This window comes from Bactrocera neohumeralis, chromosome 2 (assembly GCF_024586455.1).
Source record: "Bactrocera neohumeralis isolate Rockhampton chromosome 2, APGP_CSIRO_Bneo_wtdbg2-racon-allhic-juicebox.fasta_v2, whole genome shotgun sequence".
In the NCBI taxonomy this organism is placed as follows: Eukaryota; Metazoa; Arthropoda; class Insecta; order Diptera; family Tephritidae; genus Bactrocera; species Bactrocera neohumeralis.
In genome coordinates, this window is record NC_065919.1 from 70491868 (window position 1) to 70508006 (window position 16139).

The 16139-nt window shown below is 37.4% G+C and overlaps 1 protein-coding gene across 1 annotated transcript; it reads right to left on the reverse strand.

Annotated features, from left to right (window-relative positions):
- Nucleotides 1-2879: 2879 nt before the first annotated feature.
- On the reverse strand, nt 2880-5587 carry LOC126762655 (protein yellow-like). Its single transcript, XM_050479559.1, has 6 exons — nt 5490-5587; nt 4600-4811; nt 4351-4535; nt 4053-4280; nt 3410-3931; nt 2880-3337 (listed from the first exon to the last, which is right to left on the reverse strand). The coding sequence occupies exons 2-6, from the start codon at nt 4805-4807 to the stop codon at nt 3128-3130; spliced, it is 1353 nt and encodes a 450-aa protein (XP_050335516.1). The 5' UTR covers nt 4808-4811; nt 5490-5587; the 3' UTR covers nt 2880-3127.
- Nucleotides 5588-16139: the final 10552 nt, after the last annotated feature.

A 16139-nucleotide genomic window follows, 5' to 3' on the forward strand; every position in this document is an offset into this window, starting at 1 on the left:
CGAAAGTTTTCCATACAAGCCCTTGATTCCGATCGTTCAGATTGTATGGCAGCTATATGTCATAGTGGCCCGATATCGGCAGTTCCGACAAATGAGCAGTTTCTTAAAGAGAAAATGACGTTTGCAAAATTTCAAAACGATATCTTAAAAACTGAGGGACTAGTTCGTATATACAGACAGACAGACAGACAGACGAACGGACGGGACGGACGGACTTGGCTAAATCGACTCAGCTCAACATACTTATCATTTACACTCAGTCCTTTTTTTACGCGATTTTTGGTTCTGCCACTAATCGCGTAAAAAAAAATCGCGTAAAAATGGTTAGTTTTCCAATATTAACTGACGAATTGGTTCCGAATATAAAAAATATCGCGTATAACAAAATATACGCGCAAAAAAATATTCAAAAACAATACAATAAGTTTCAAATTTCAGACTTATGACTTATTCATTCATATCAAAATAAAAAATACAAAACAAAAACCATATATAAAAGAGAAGAAAATAGAAAATAGGTACATTTATTGAAAAAAAAAACCGTTGAATGCTGTTTAATCACTGTCATTATCCGTAGTGGAAATTATTCTTAGCCGCTTATTTTGATGGCCGGCACTGATATCACTAGAATTTGTATCAGAATCAATAGTAAGAACTATGGATTGATGTTCTGATTGACTTAGCATCTCCGATTGAGTTTGCACCATAAATTCAGTTAATTTTGTTTGAATGCTTCTTTTTGGACCCAATAAATTCCGATGTAGTAGTTCTTTATATCTTAACATGCAGAGACTCAATTCTTTTTGAAAAATTCGTTCACGTTCGGCATCAGTATCATTTGCTAGCTGCAAGTTTAAGACCAAGCAAAAAACGAAAAAAAGCAATCGCGTTAAAGTGAGAAATTCGCGTAAAAAAAGGAATTTGCGCTGCAAAAATAACCGCGTTAAAGTGAAATAGCGTAAAAAGAGATCGCGTAAAAAAAGGACTGAGTGTATTTATATACTTAATAGGGTCTCCGACGCTTCCTTCTGGGTGTTACAAACTTAATATACCTTGTTCAGGGTTTAAAGATCAAGCTCAGTTGAAATAAAGAGCCAAGCAAAGAAGCTTGAGTTTTTATTGCGCGATGCAACCCTTTTTGGACATACAGACATACCATTGTCAGAGAAGGATTATCCCTTAATTTCAATTATATATATCTCACATTGACCGACATTTTCGATCAAAAATCAATTATAGATACTGGGGTCCAAATATTCGGTACCTATTGGCTTGTAAACTTTCTGTTGGATTTGAACGATATTTGGTCTAGAAGTGGCATACTCTATGGGCATTAGTTGTGCGAAGTTTTATCACGTTATAATAATTGCTTCTTGATTTGTGTACAGGAAAGTGGAAGAATCAAGATAATTTAAAGTTGTGCTTTATGAGAAGCAGGCGTGGTTGTTGTTCGATTTCGCCCAATTTCGCTCTGTGAGATGAAAGTTTGCGAATAATGCCATGTGCTTAATTTCGTCGAAATTGGTGGGTCGGGTTCTGAGATAAGGGATATCACCAAAAAGTAGACGGTGCCATGCTTATCGTTCAATTTTCACACCCTATTAAGCGCTCTCATACCATCTCGGAGGTAAAATTTATTGTCTCTGGCGTATTTAGTTATTGATTTTTTGCGCGTTTAGTAGTTTTTAACAGTACCCATATGTGGGGAGTGAGCGGAGTTATCTTCTGATTTCATCCATTTTCACACTGTCGTAGGAGTTCTTATTATACTTGTGCTGGGCGAATTTGGTTATTGTATCTTTTTTGGTGTAGGACATATGTATGTATTTCAAACTTATTTTGTTACCGACGAAAATATCAAAAAAGTCGACAAAGTAATTTTGGATGATCGTAAAGTGAAGTGGTTCGGATAGCAGGCACTCCAAAGATATTAACTGAACGATGGAGGTTTAAAAATGAGCCGAAGCTGAAGCCGAAAAAAAACAAAATTAGCTAAAGGTACTGAAGGCTATCCAATTTGATCAGATATAACTGTAAAATATTTTCTGACATTCAAGAATATATTTATTTATATAAATATTATATGTACCGAATATGAGACGTTTTATTGTTACTATTCTCTCGCTATTTCCAAGCATTGAAGGCGTCACGAAAGGCATTCTCCGGAATAGCATTGAGAGCCGAGGTGGACGCTGCTTGGATCCCATCTGTCGTCTCAAAATGTTTGCCTTTCATCGGCCTTTTCAGGCAAGGAAACAAAAAAAGTCCAGGGGCTACATCTGGTCTATAGGGCGGCTGCGTTGGGATGCCGGCCTTGCACCACTCACAGAACACGACGCGTGAAATTGTTTGTCCTGACTCTCCAGGTGCTCGGAGACAACGGCAAGCAGCTCGTTCGTTAGCTAGGAACGGAGTACAGTCGCGGCGGAAGAAAATCAGTCCTATTACTTTCCGGACAAACAATCTCTTGAACATTGCCACTGAATTAATGCACCGCAAACACTTTTTCGCCGATGACACTCGGAGATGACAGTGCAAGAGCAAATAATAAATAATATTCTTTCATTTATGTACTTGTATATATGTATAGCTCGGGAGATATAAAATACAAAGTAATTTATACATACATATATAGTATGTATATACATAATGTTGATTCTCGCAAGAACCGTTGGCATTTATTACATATTTTATGAGCATTGAACTGACATTAGAGGAATATAATAACTCTGAAATAATGGAACATGTGTACATATTAAGAACTCGCGCGAGGCATTCGCCAGCTATCAGTCGAAATAATCGAACGAGTCATCGAAAATCGGAATCAACGGATGGACCATCTAAGACGTTACAGCGGCCAACATTTGAAAGAGATAATCTTCAGAAAATAAATGCGGAAGAATATTAACTTTTATTGGTATCCATTAATACAATATAGTTGGAGTGCTAATAAATGTGCTTGAATTCGAAAACTCTACTTTGTGCTTACAAAATCTCCATCGAGCTTTCTGCTAAATGGTTATAAGGTGCATATATAATACTACTTATGATTACTGTGCAGTAATTTTCAACAAAAGGTTTTCACAATACCATAATTGACCAAGCGTTTGCAAAATGTGAAGATCAGTTAGTCACTCTGAGATTCATTTGAGGAGGACCCTGAATCACTTTGAGATTCATCTGAGGAGGACCCTGACTCGCTATGAGATTCATCTGAGGAGGACACTGACACGCTATGAGATTTATCTGAGTTAGACACTTTCTGTATGTCATCAAGAGGTCGACGCAAAAGGCGGAAGTTAACTTCATTGAAATCTAAAGTGCCTCTGGAGATTTTCTGCGGATTACCGAAACATTAGCAGTAAAACCTAATAAAAACAGAGACATACTTATACAATCAATGACTTACCTGAAAACGATTCGACGTCATCCATAATTCCTCAATGCCGGCTTTGTTTTTGTGCACCTTCATGCCGCTTACAAACTCAATCAGTTTCGGGTCTGCTGGTATATCTAACTCATTTTTCGGTGTGTACGGCTTTTTCGGACTCCAACGAGTCAACTTGATTGGATTGAATGTAACAAAGTAGAGATTGTTTTGACTGTCCATCGCATGAGCGGCACATGAGCTGCTACGTTCTCCCACCCGACGAAAAGCATACGGCACGGCTTCCACATTCTCCTCAAATACGGTACGGTTGTTTACGACGCTCAGCGGCACCGAATACTCGTTTATAGAGGCTAATGGATGGAAGTAGAGCTTTTTTCCATCACTGGCCAAATCAAATATGCCATCCATTTGAATGAATTTCTCATCGGCAATTGTGTGTAAGCCTTGATCAGGATCGGGATACATAAATCTATTCTCGACACGCCAAGCTGCATCCAATTCCGAGTCATAAACAACCAGACCATGAAACGTGACATCGGCCTTCAATGATTTATTAGTACAGGAAAAAAGGCGAGAAAAATGATAAGCATAAGAGTTAATAAAGAGTCAATAGCAACTAACTACGTGAGTAGAAAGTTTGAGGAGCATTCATCTTACGTACCACATATACTTTTACTTTGCTACAGCTACCTTTTGGCGGAGGATCGCTTACAATAGCTATTGGTGCAATGAAAAGTGAAGCGACATCTACGTATATGCTTGGATCGAAAACATAACGATGTGACAAGGTATCGGTGTTTAAATCGATGACGAGTAGCTGTGGCGGACAATGTTGAACGTCGCCGATAACGCCCGTATCGACTACGATCATTTGATTACACTCCGTTATCTACAAGTTGGTTAAAGGAGTGAAAATATTAAATACACCCCCTTAAGCACCAAGCTAAACAGAAACTTACCGCCACACGGAATACTGAAGTAATTTTTTCACAACTACTGCCATTTGAATTGTGCCAACTGTAGTCGGGATATGGCATCAGTACTGGTCCATTCTCCTCAGTTTTGTCAGTCACCACCGCCAAAGTATACGGAATGCCTGTGGTGAATCTGGGAGTTGTCGTAAAGACACGTTTTCCCTTTTTCGCTAAAGTGAGTGTGGAAAAATGATGTGATTTTGTTATGGTTATTTATGTTGACTTATTACTTACAGTGGTAATCGACCGCCACATCGATGGGTGTTGCATTTTCAGGTACTAAGTTATCATTGTCAATTGCGTCTTGAAGATCTTCCTCCGTAGCGAAGCCATATACCATTTGTTTCCACTCATAAAGAACCTCCACCTTGCGTGTTTTAGCGCTGAGTATGGCGTGCGGCGTTAGAGCCAATATCAGAGTAACGAAGAATGCTCTCCACATAATGCTGGTTTAGTTCGTGAAATTTCGAAAAATTAATGAATAACCTTTATAACGGACGTCCATCAACAAAATAGTAGATGGACTGTAAGGAAACTTCAAAAAGAGCTATGAGAACCTTAAATAATCCCAACTATTCTAAAAACTACCTAATTTCTTTAGCAATTACTTATTTACTTTCTTTCAAATTGAACATGTGTTGTATTTGTAATTCTCATTGCTTATTATTATGTCACAAGACAGGTATTTCGGAATAATAATATAAATTATTTATTATTACACATATTCTATTTTAACCTTCCCGAGTCAAACATTGTCAAAATATGTAATTTTGAGACACACTTCACACACTTACTAGAGTTCGTTTCAATCCCGAGTCGATTCGAAAGTAGGTTAATTAATCCTTTCTCTAAAAGTAATATCCGTTGAACTTATAAGGTACGGCCGATATTAGACAACTATAGCAAATAGTCGGAATCAAATGTTTGTATGTAACACATTATCATTTGACGATATATTTTTGCATAGGTAAGGCAACAATGCAATCTTCGAAGAAATAATATATAGCTGACAAACAAATTGAGCTTTCGAAGTTCATATTAAGAACCTTTTGTATTTTTGAAGCGTTTTATAGCTTCGATTCAATCAAAGCTAAAGTGTGTTCTGGTTTCATTTGCAAGCTTACCCCTAATGAACTTTTAAGATCCCAAATCAATGGTGAGCCTATTGACACAATAATTTTCACCGTTTCGAAAGTTTTAAGCGTGTATTTCTGAATTGCTGTAGAAGTTGACTGATGTTCTGTAGAAATTAGCACACCTTTATATATTGTTCTTTTTTCACAGTGAAATTTATTCATTAACAGTACATCCGTTTCAAATTTAAGTGAAGGCACGATTTTTCCTTAAATATGTAATAAATTGTTTGAAGAAAATCACTTACTAATAAATGCCAGGTGATAACGGTTTAACGAGTAAAAGAAAATTTCAATTTTAGTGGAAAATTAAAATTAACTATAACATTGTTATATATTGCCATAGGAGATAATTGTATTATATAAAAGGTGAACCATTTCGAGGTTCTTTAATTTTTTAAAGAAAAAACACAGAAACTTCAAATTTAATGGGGAATGTTTTTTATCATTCGAATGAACATTCTTTGGCATTTACTTTTTAAAGATTATCTGTTAGATAGTCTATCTGTTGAGGACGAATGACACGCGCTTTGATCCCAGGCCTGTTTCGAAGCGGGTTTGTTCGACTTTAGACTTTACATATCCCCATAGGAAAAAGTCTAACGATGTGATGTCACACGATCTTGGTGCCCAATCGACCGGCCCAAAACGTGAAATTATCTACTTACCGAAGTGTTCTCTCAATAAATCCACTGATTGATCCCTTGTGCGGGAAGTGATTGTTTACATACATATTAAGCCAGAAATGGGTCCAAAATTTAGCTCGAAAATGTCGGATCGTTTCGGAACTTTTCAAGAGAACATAAAGCGAAGCGATGTCAGTTGGGAAGGTCGAGCGGCTTTAGTTTTGCACAATCTGTATTTTGTACTTTTTCAATTTAACATTTCGGCGTATAATGCGCCAAGTCGTTCCCTACGTCTGCGAAGTTCGCCGAATCGACTCTCCACGGTCTTGGTGGACACTCTCATATACAGCTGCTATATTTTCTTCACTGCTTGCTGGACGTGATCTATTCGGTGGGATATTATCCGATGATGAACGCTGAGTCTTAATATGCGTGATGGTGTTACCAAGACAATGCTCAGTAGGCCGATTATGTGGACCATTAGTTGAGCGCGAAACACATTCTTTGTGGAATGTGAATTTTCGTAATAAATTTGAAGGATTTTTAAACATTGTTTTGGCGTAAGTCTTTCCAAGATGAAATGCTACGCGTAATCTGTCAAAAAATGCAATTAAAAAAAGGACCTCTACTTGGATCACCCGTTAGATGCAAGAATATTTGTGCTTTAACTTATTTCCTGCTTTCTGCCACTTTAATGGCTTTTGAACAATTTGCAGTGGTTGATATCTAGAGGCAGAAATATGGTCCTCGTCGTCTGACTGAGTAGTCGTGTGTGGGAGTGAAGACGTTTGGGCGGCAACCATATAAAATCAATCCGAGGCATTAAGCGGAAGCATAAGTCTGTACAGCTGGCTTCAAGCATCTACCATCCAACGACAGTCAACCATGAAACGCAAAACCTGTGGTCCGTCAGTGAATGTGTATGATAAAAGATGACGTTGAGTCGCGTGTTAAAAACAAAAATGAATTGATTCGTAACGATGGCGACCCCTCCTTTTTTGCTTTAACAACTGATTTCCAAGCGATTTAACGGCGTTTTTCATAAATTTTCGTCCATCAGCGTCTACAGCAAAAGTGGCTAATGCACTTGAGACAACAGCAACAATAACGAAAATTCAAGATACCTGGAGTGTAAAATCGGTCGGAGAAAAAAGATAAACGACTACAAATCAGTGCCAAGCAGCCTCTTCTTAACCAACTTGAGATTTAGTTATTTAAGAAGGAACATTCTGTGGTATTTGTAAGCCAATAACTAATTGATAATTTATAATACATGTTACCATTTTAAATAGTGGAGGGCGTGGATAATGTAATCAACTCTTGCTGCAGATTGCCAGACCACTTTAGGGTCTTTCAAGTAGAAGTGGCAGACATCAAAGTAGCAGTAAATGTACTTTTATGAAGTTCGGCTTCTTTTCGGGAGATATACATATGTAAGAACTGTACATCCACTCCGATAGCAGAGTTCACTGACAGCAAGCTTAAAGCTAGTCAAAGCGTGCATGACCTCATCAGCAGCAGCATCAAGCTACTTCCATATTAAATTTGTCTGAGGTTGCCTGGTTACCACGGAATCATCGGAAATTATAAAACCCATAAACTCGCAAGAAAAGTTACCCAAACCCATATTCTATCAGGTTGGGAATGAGCAGGGGTTCCCTTGTCTTCGTAAACGTTAAACGTAAACTTTTTAATTATGCGTCATCATTAATTTTGTCGCCTTCAAAGTCATCTCTAGATACACTTATGCCAACGTTTTTACGTTTTTTCCAGTCCTCGAAACACTTTTCATAAGCATTTTTTCGTAAAACGGGACTCATTGCGATGATTGTTGACTCGTTTGCATGTCAAACTCATACACCTATGTCTCATCGGCTGTTCTCCATTAATATGGGATCGGTAAACGCACGATCAAGCATGTTCAAATAGACCTGTTTACGTTGTTGATTTTTTTTTCTTTTTGAAACAAAAAAATTCAGGTTTATCGGAACGAGTCGAGCTAGAAGAGGTAGGCTTTGTATCACTCATAGGCTTGTGTTTTTGATAAAACTGAATCACCGTAAGCCTTTTTCAACATTCGCAACGATTTTGAACATGAAATTTGGAAAGCAATACAAAATTTTTGACAAATTCTTTCTTCTATATTTTTTCCATTGTAAAAATCGCAACGCACTACTGAAGCAGCTGCTGTAAACAAACTGGGTGGCAGATCGTGCTCATATTTGGAATAGTAGTGAAGAGCAGTCTTGTCAACTTACGAAAATACATTTTTTTGAAATATCCTTTACCGGGAATTTAATTACAATTTCCGAGTGTTTTTTTGTCTCATTGTATGGCACCTTCTGCATATTCCGGAATTCATTAATGCGTAAATTATTTAATCAGCTCCCACTTATAGCGCCAATAGCAACCCGATTTAATTTGTCTAAAAATGACTCACTCAATATATACTTGCTACTCTCACTTTAATTAATTTCCTTAATTACGAATATTAGTAATACGATTATACTAATTTAGTTCACATATACTCAACGACTTATACATTATATAGTAAGTATGGCATACTTTACGCACTGTGCTCGCCTGGCTGGAAGCTAATTCGCCTGGCTGAAGGAAGAAACTTGAAATACCACTTATTATTTATCACAAATTAATGCTGCAGCGAGGCATAAATTGATTTCAGTTAATTGAAGCCTGTTCTCTTTAATTTACATATGTGTTTATGCTTACAGTAGTAGAAATAAAAATAGAAACATCTAAGTGATGATATTTTGTTATTGATATATTATTGCATGGTATCAATAGTTCGACACGAAGTTTGTAAAAACTCGATTGAAACGTCGGAAACCCTATAGATATAATATTATCTATTAATATGACTAAGTCGTGTTACTCTGGTAGCAGCGTTAATAATGCGCCTTGAAATTTAGTAGAGATAAGACTCTTACGACTATCCTTAAGCTGATAAATGACAATGCCGCCAAATAAGAAAGGCATAATGCAAAGGGTGAAATTATCTTCCGCTTTCTTTTTGTTTACCTTCACTGTTATGCTGAACCATTAGACAATTTGCACCGACGTCTACAAGCGTTAAATTGACGATTGCATGTGCCATTCGCGTTGTCATTCTTGTATATTTTATCCAAACAAATTTTTAGTACAACCATATATTATTGCTACTATTGCTACTGAACTGTTAGATATTTGTTTTATATTTTGTTGTTAGTGTTGCATATGTTTCTTCTTTTTTCTGGTTAACTGAAATTGAGGAAACATTTTTAGGAAATTACTTTTTGGTTAACAGTAAATTTACTGCGCGCAGTTTTGACCTTTTTACTATGCGGTCAATGACATGTGCGCATGCAACCTTTGAAGGGTTTTTTAGCTTCCTTGCAACCGAAGTAAATGTTTTTTCTTGTTTTTAATAAAATTTTCTTACGTAATTTTTGTTGTTTTTTCCTTTTTGTGTCCATCATGCGTAAAAATTACCTAACACCAGTAATAGCCGCACAAAGTAACGTTTGGTCATCGAAATTAGAAGGAAGGAGTAGCATTGGCGCGAAGTGATAAAAGTAAATGGGGTAGAAAACCAACATGGCCATTCGACACACACAACCGACATACACAACGCAAATGGGAAATCCACTTCACAGTTTAACTTAAAGTCACTGTGATCTCAAACGCAAGAGTCAAAGCCAAATACTGCTGAAAAACTCAATCTAAAGAGCGTAACGTTTGCTAAAAAGTAAAAAAATAACAGTAAAACATGAAACTGCATTCTATTATAACTGTGTCATGTCTAGACTTCAGCGCAGTTATTTTTGCTTTACAACCCAGTTGTTTGCAAACTACTGCGACCTTTTGCTATTTTAAGGCAAATAAATCATTTAATGAAATTACCATACTTGCAACATATTCTCCGTTATGATGACCCATAAATCATAATAAAACGTTGGCAGTCGTTGGCAAATTTTTCAAACATTTAAGTGAGTTACTACCGTAAAATAAGTCATGGACTCAGGTCCAGTGAGTGCTCCAGTTTAAATTATTATTTAAGTTAGTTAGAAAAGGAGCTTATGTGTCAAAAGCTTGCCCTAAATACAAGTAACTAGCAGATGACAATTGTCGATATTATGAGACTAACATTTATGTACTATATGTCATCACATTTCATCCGAAGCTGTTGTGTTCTTTTCATTGACGGTGTTTTTTTACGTAGCGGGTCCGAAAACCACGGCACAACCCTGGGAAAAGATAATTCGCTTCTCCCTTTAGCTCGTCTTAAAACAGATGTTTTTTTTGGCTACCCAGAGGATACTTGGTCTTGGTCTTGAAAGTCGTGAACTTCTTCTTCTTCTTTACTGGCGTAGACACTGCTTACGCCATTATAGCCGAGTTAACAACAGCGCGCTAGTCGTTTCTTCTTTTCGCTACGTGGCGCCAATTGAATATTCCAAGCGAAGCCAGGTCCTTCTCCACTTGGTCCTTCCAACGGAGTGAAGGTCTTCTTCTTCCTCTGCTTCCCCCGGCGGGTACTGCGTCGAAAACTTTCAGAGCTGGAGTGTTTTCGTCCATTCGGACAACATGACCTAGCTAGCGTAGCCGCTGTCTTTTAATTCGCTGAATGCGATATACGTCGTGACCAATGCGCAAAGGACCATAAATCTTTCGCAGAACCCTTCTCTCGAAAACTCGCAACGTCGACTCATAAGTTGTTGTCATCGTCCAAGCCTCTGCACCATATAGCAGGACGGAAATTATGAGCAACTTATAGAGTTGGTCGTGAACTGCTCGAATATAAAAGAATCATCTCTAACAAGTCTCACGTGAATGGTACTTAGAGAACATGGTTCCATCCTCCATGATTTTGCCCGACGATTGGAAGTGGAGTGATTGGAGTGTCCTCAGCCCAATCAAAAAAAGGTAGACCCCATAATCTGCGTCAACTATCGTGAAATAAGCTTCCTCAACATCACATATAAGGTTCTATCGAGCGTACTGTGTGAAAGATTAAAGCCCACCGTCAACACACTGATTGAATCTTATCGGTGTGGAAACTGGAAAATCAACAACTGACCATATATTCACCATCCGCCAAGTCTTGGAAAAGACCCATGAAAAGAGGCTCGACACACATCACCTTTTCGTCGATTTTAAAACTGCTTTCGACAGTATGAAAAGGAGCTGCCTTTATGCCGTTGTGTTTGAATTTGGTATCTCCGAAAAACTAATACGGCTGTGTAAACAGACGTTAAGCAATACCAAAAGCTCCGTCAGGATTGGAAAGGACATCTCCGAGCCTTTGATGAGTCGGCGTTAAGAGTTTTCAAGAGAAAGGTTTAGCGGAAGATTTATCGTCCTTTGTACCGAATGGAAACACTTCAGTTCTGAGAGTATTCGACGCAGTACCTGCCAGGGGAATACCTCTACTCTGTTGGAAAGACCAGGTAGAGAAGGACCTGTCTACACTTGGAATCTCCAATTGTCACCAAAAAGTAAAAAGGAGAAGAAGAATAAGTCACCACATTTCGAAGATTATTTAATACAATACATATATCGATAACAAATCTTAAGCATTTACTTGTTTACATTTCTATTAAATAAAGTAAATATATTTTAATTCGCTAGAGGCAATCAGTTAATTTGTCAATAATATTTTCCAACGTCCGTGCCATTATTACACCTTCGAGAAAAACATTTTAGTACATAATTTTCTTCAACTTCGTTGACCACGCATTACTATGACTTTCATATAATTACATTACAGTTACCTTAAGTGAAAACTTCGGACGTACATAACTCATTCGTAGTGTTGTACAACTTCAAAGCAACATTTACAGCTCTGATGTATAAAAAATTTGGAAATCATATGCAGAAGTGTTCAAAATATGAAAAAGCGGATTTCGAAAATATTTAAAATATTTTCCGGCCGTGAAAAATAAATTTCAAATTTGGCCCTTTTATGAAAAGGTCTTTAGTATGAAATTTTTGTAGCTTATTATAATAATTAAAAGAAAATATATATATATATGTATTTGTTTTCCATGGCGGCCATGTTTGTTAACGGATTTGTGTCAAACATTGCCAGTGTGTTCAGTAAAAATTGTCATTTCATGATATAACGTTTCCTTTTAGTTAGGTTAGAGTAGGTCGTGGGGTTGATCAAAAGTCGCTGAATCTCACTTGGACAGAAGTTCGTCCTTTGTGTTACCCAAAATATATTATCAAATCCTCATCGATCGCCGTGATGTATTAAGGTGGATAATATCTATCGATCTTATATCTGTGTCTACCGAGATATTTCAATCTCAGTCTAGAAAAAGCTAAGCAATAGAGATGGACGTGGCAAGATGATTCGAACTTGCCTTCCTCTATACAGATTTGGCAAAGAGCGTCCGACAGAATACCAAGCCGCACCGCATGTAAACGTATTGCACAGGGTATAATTACCAGTCTCCCCGGCTTTGCTAAGAGCCAGTTGTTCGGATGACCTATTACGGTTCGCTCCGGGCCAGAAGGATCTCGCAGTCACACAAGTTCCGGTTGTTGATCAGCCCACTGGAGATCCAATGGTCCAACACAAGAATGCAAGCAGACATCGGATAACCGATTCGTCCCCAAACGGATGAAATTGAGACAATTGTACCTTCCTGGCCAGATTATCGGCTTTGCAGTTTCCAGCGATTTCGCTATGGCCGTGCACCCATACTTGTCTAATATGAATGAAGTTTGAAGTTATTGCAAATGAGGTCATGCGCTATTTGACTAGTTTTGAGTACACAATCAGCAAGCTACTATAGCCGTTCGGCTTTCGGAATGAATACACACTTCTCTGAAGGAGACTGCACTCCGGCGCTGTACATCTACTGCTTCCCTAATGCAGTGGTTTGGTAATCTGAAACTAGAGTTAATGGAGAGCTCTTGACACAAGACTCCACCATCTATTCTCCCCCTCAGCCTTGATGCGTCCGTGAAGAAACTCACTGCCCCTCTCCTCCAACGGCTTCGACCCGTCCCCAAATTCTTTGCAGGTGTGTGAGCCGTGAAGCCCGTTAGGAGAAGATTTTGTGGTGCAGTGTTCTAGGTTAGAAGGAATACAACCTAAGCAGGAGAGTCCTCATATACACAGCTTCCCTAAGTCTAATAACAGCCTTAGCCGCTAAGCACATACCAGCTGTGTCTTGGTAGGAAATACCGTTACAATGTTGTTCGGCTTTTTTCTCAGAATTTGACCAAATCGAATTGAGGATTTCTATTTTCAAAAAGGTGGTGCGCCTCCTCACACGTTAATTTCAAGATCATAGTTCTAGATTATTTGATCTTGGTATGTTAAACAAAAGGTTCAAGTCAATCATTTATCAACGCTCGAAGAGTTTGAAAACTATACCGAAATTCCAAACGTCGCCGTGGTGACAATTTGGCCCACTTTTTGCTAAAATCTCAAACGAAGTACAATTATTTGCATAACAAGAAAAAAACAAATTTAAATGGTTAGGTTAGCTTGTAGAACATTAAATTTCCTACAAAATCTGTCAATTTCAAGTACTGGGAAGTGAGATTTGAATTGGCTGAGAGGCTTTTAGAGACCTTCTTAGAAGTGTCTAAGAACCTATTTTTCAGAGTACCAAGCGAGAAAAATTACTAAATTTTTGTTCCAACCTAATATGTGTACATACTCGCATATATCTTCACAGTGCAAAATAATGTGAAGGGCTTTAATTTACGATTAAAACTAACGCATTTTGAATGTGTGCTTGCTGAATACTCGTATCAACAACGAATTTATCTCTGGTGACATTCCACTCGCAATTCGACAACGCAAGTTTGTTTTCACACTCAAGTTGGCATGTAACCATATAATAATATGTAATATGTATATGTATATTTGAAAGCGACTAAGATCCATTATTTACTATGCCAAATTACATATGTGTAAGTACATGCGCTTATTCTCAGTGTCATCGAGCAATTTGTCATTTAATTAAATTCCCAAACACTTACTCGCAGTGACACATCTCTAGATGTTGAGTGTTTGTTTGTTAGTGTGTAACTAACCGCTGCTCACAGTCAGGACATTGGGTCCCGTTGTTTGACACTTGGTTGACAGATTTGTTGCCACAGCATGACAATGTTGACATTGCAGTCCAGAATTTCGGCTTCTAACATTTACGTTTGACCAACTCTGTGTGAGTGTATGTACAAACAACATTGCCACTTTTTGTGCTAAAGAGGTGATAATACCTTCCAGTTCAGACATGTGTTTTAATTTCGGCACACGCTATACATCGTGCAGATTTGCATTTTGTTCGAAGAAATTCAATATTTCATTATTTTTTCTATTAACATTTTTATCACTCATTTTCAAAATTTAATCTGAAGTACACCATTTGTGTAATGAATGAATACCATAGCCAGGTATATATTTACTTATAACTGCATTTTAGTCAAACGTATTGACTTTCAATCATTTAAATCGCATTTCTCTCTCGCTGTTGTTATTTGTTGACATATTTATTTGTATGTTGTTGGCAAAAAGAAAAAAATAAATCTCGGCCAATGATTAATGCTACTTAGTGTCACGCTGGCTGGCAACCGCACTTAATTTGCATTTTCCGTAAAGAGTGAATGTTGCGCATGAATAATTCGTTGCTGTCTACATATTCTCAGCTATTACCGCGTAAGCCGTGAAATAAAGAAAAAGTCTATACATTCATCGACCGATACACCGCTGCGTATGCGGATCAGTTTAATTATAGCAATATTTGCGCTGTCGGCAACATCAATCGTGTATGTAGGAACACACAAATATATTGCCAGGAAAAGCGGCTTCAAGTTAAAAACAAGAAAAAACGTTAACTTGGGCTTCACCGAAGCTAATATACCCTTCACAGGTGCATTTCTATTAGTAACTATGTGTTCAGTTTGTATGGAAGCTATATGCTAAGTTTGTTCTGAACATTTTTTTTGATATTATATTGTTACCTTAAACAAAAATCCATGCCAAATTTCGTGAAGATAAAATGCGAAAGTTTTCCATACAAGCCCTTGATTCCGATCGTTCAGATTGTATGGCAGCTATATGCTATAGTTAACCGATCTGAATAATTTCTTCGGAGATTACATTGTTGTTTAAAAATAACCTGGCCAACTTTTTAAAATACATTTTGAAATGTAAAAGTTTTCCATAAAGAACTTGATTCCGTAATGTTCAGTTTGTATGGCAGCTATATATTATAATGGTCCGATATCGGCCGTTGCGACAAATGAGCAGCTTCTTGAAGAGAAAATGACGTTTGCAAAATTTCAAAACGATATCTTAAAAACTGAGGGCTAGTTCGTATATATACAGACAGACGGACGGACAGACAGACGGACATGGCTAAATCGACTCAGCTCGACATACTGATCATTTATATATATATACTTTATAGGGTCTCCAACCCTTCCTTCTGGGTGTTACTCTGTTCAGGGTATAATAAAGTAATAGGGAATTATTTTCAAGCTTTCCTCTTTCTTCTTCTTCTTTATTAGCATAAACGCCGCTTACGTGGTTACAGCCGAGACATTTGCATTTGATTTCATTAATTGCCATTAATTTATTTAAATTGCTAGACCCCAATTTGGATGGTATTTTTTTTAAAGGTCGACAAATCTATATGTATTTATGCATATACTATATGTGTCTTCAGTATATATGTATATATACATTAGGGTGCGCCTTAGCTATAAGGAGAAAAAAAAATATAGCGTACAGGGCATCACACCCCCCCAAAAATGTTGCACTAGAGTAAAATATTATGTTCTGCAAAAAATTTTGGCGATTGGATAATGGGAAGACGTGCCGCAACGAGGGTAAATTGACCATGTTTTACAAATTTTGAATAACTACGGTCCTCTAGGAACCTATTTTTCAGAGTACCAAACGAAAAAAAAAAAAAATTTTTTTTGATCCACCCTAATATGCATTGATGTTTGATGATGAATATCTCGTTAACGCTTAACTTAATCGAAAAAT

What these genes read in the sequence shown, in the direction of transcription:
- LOC126762655 (XM_050479559.1), bottom strand. Translation starts at nt 4,807, where the DNA reads ATGTGGAGAGCATTCTTCGTTACTCTGATATTGGCTCTAACGCCGCAC. An exon ending in GCAAAGTAAAAGTATATGTG is followed by an intron (nt 3,932 to 4,052) that starts GTACGTAAGATG and finishes AAATCATTGAAG; the next exon opens with GCCGATGTCACGTTTCATGG. An exon ending in TGACGTCGAATCGTTTTCAG is followed by an intron (nt 3,338 to 3,409) that starts GTAAGTCATTGA and finishes GGTAATCCGCAG; the next exon opens with AAAATCTCCAGAGGCACTTT.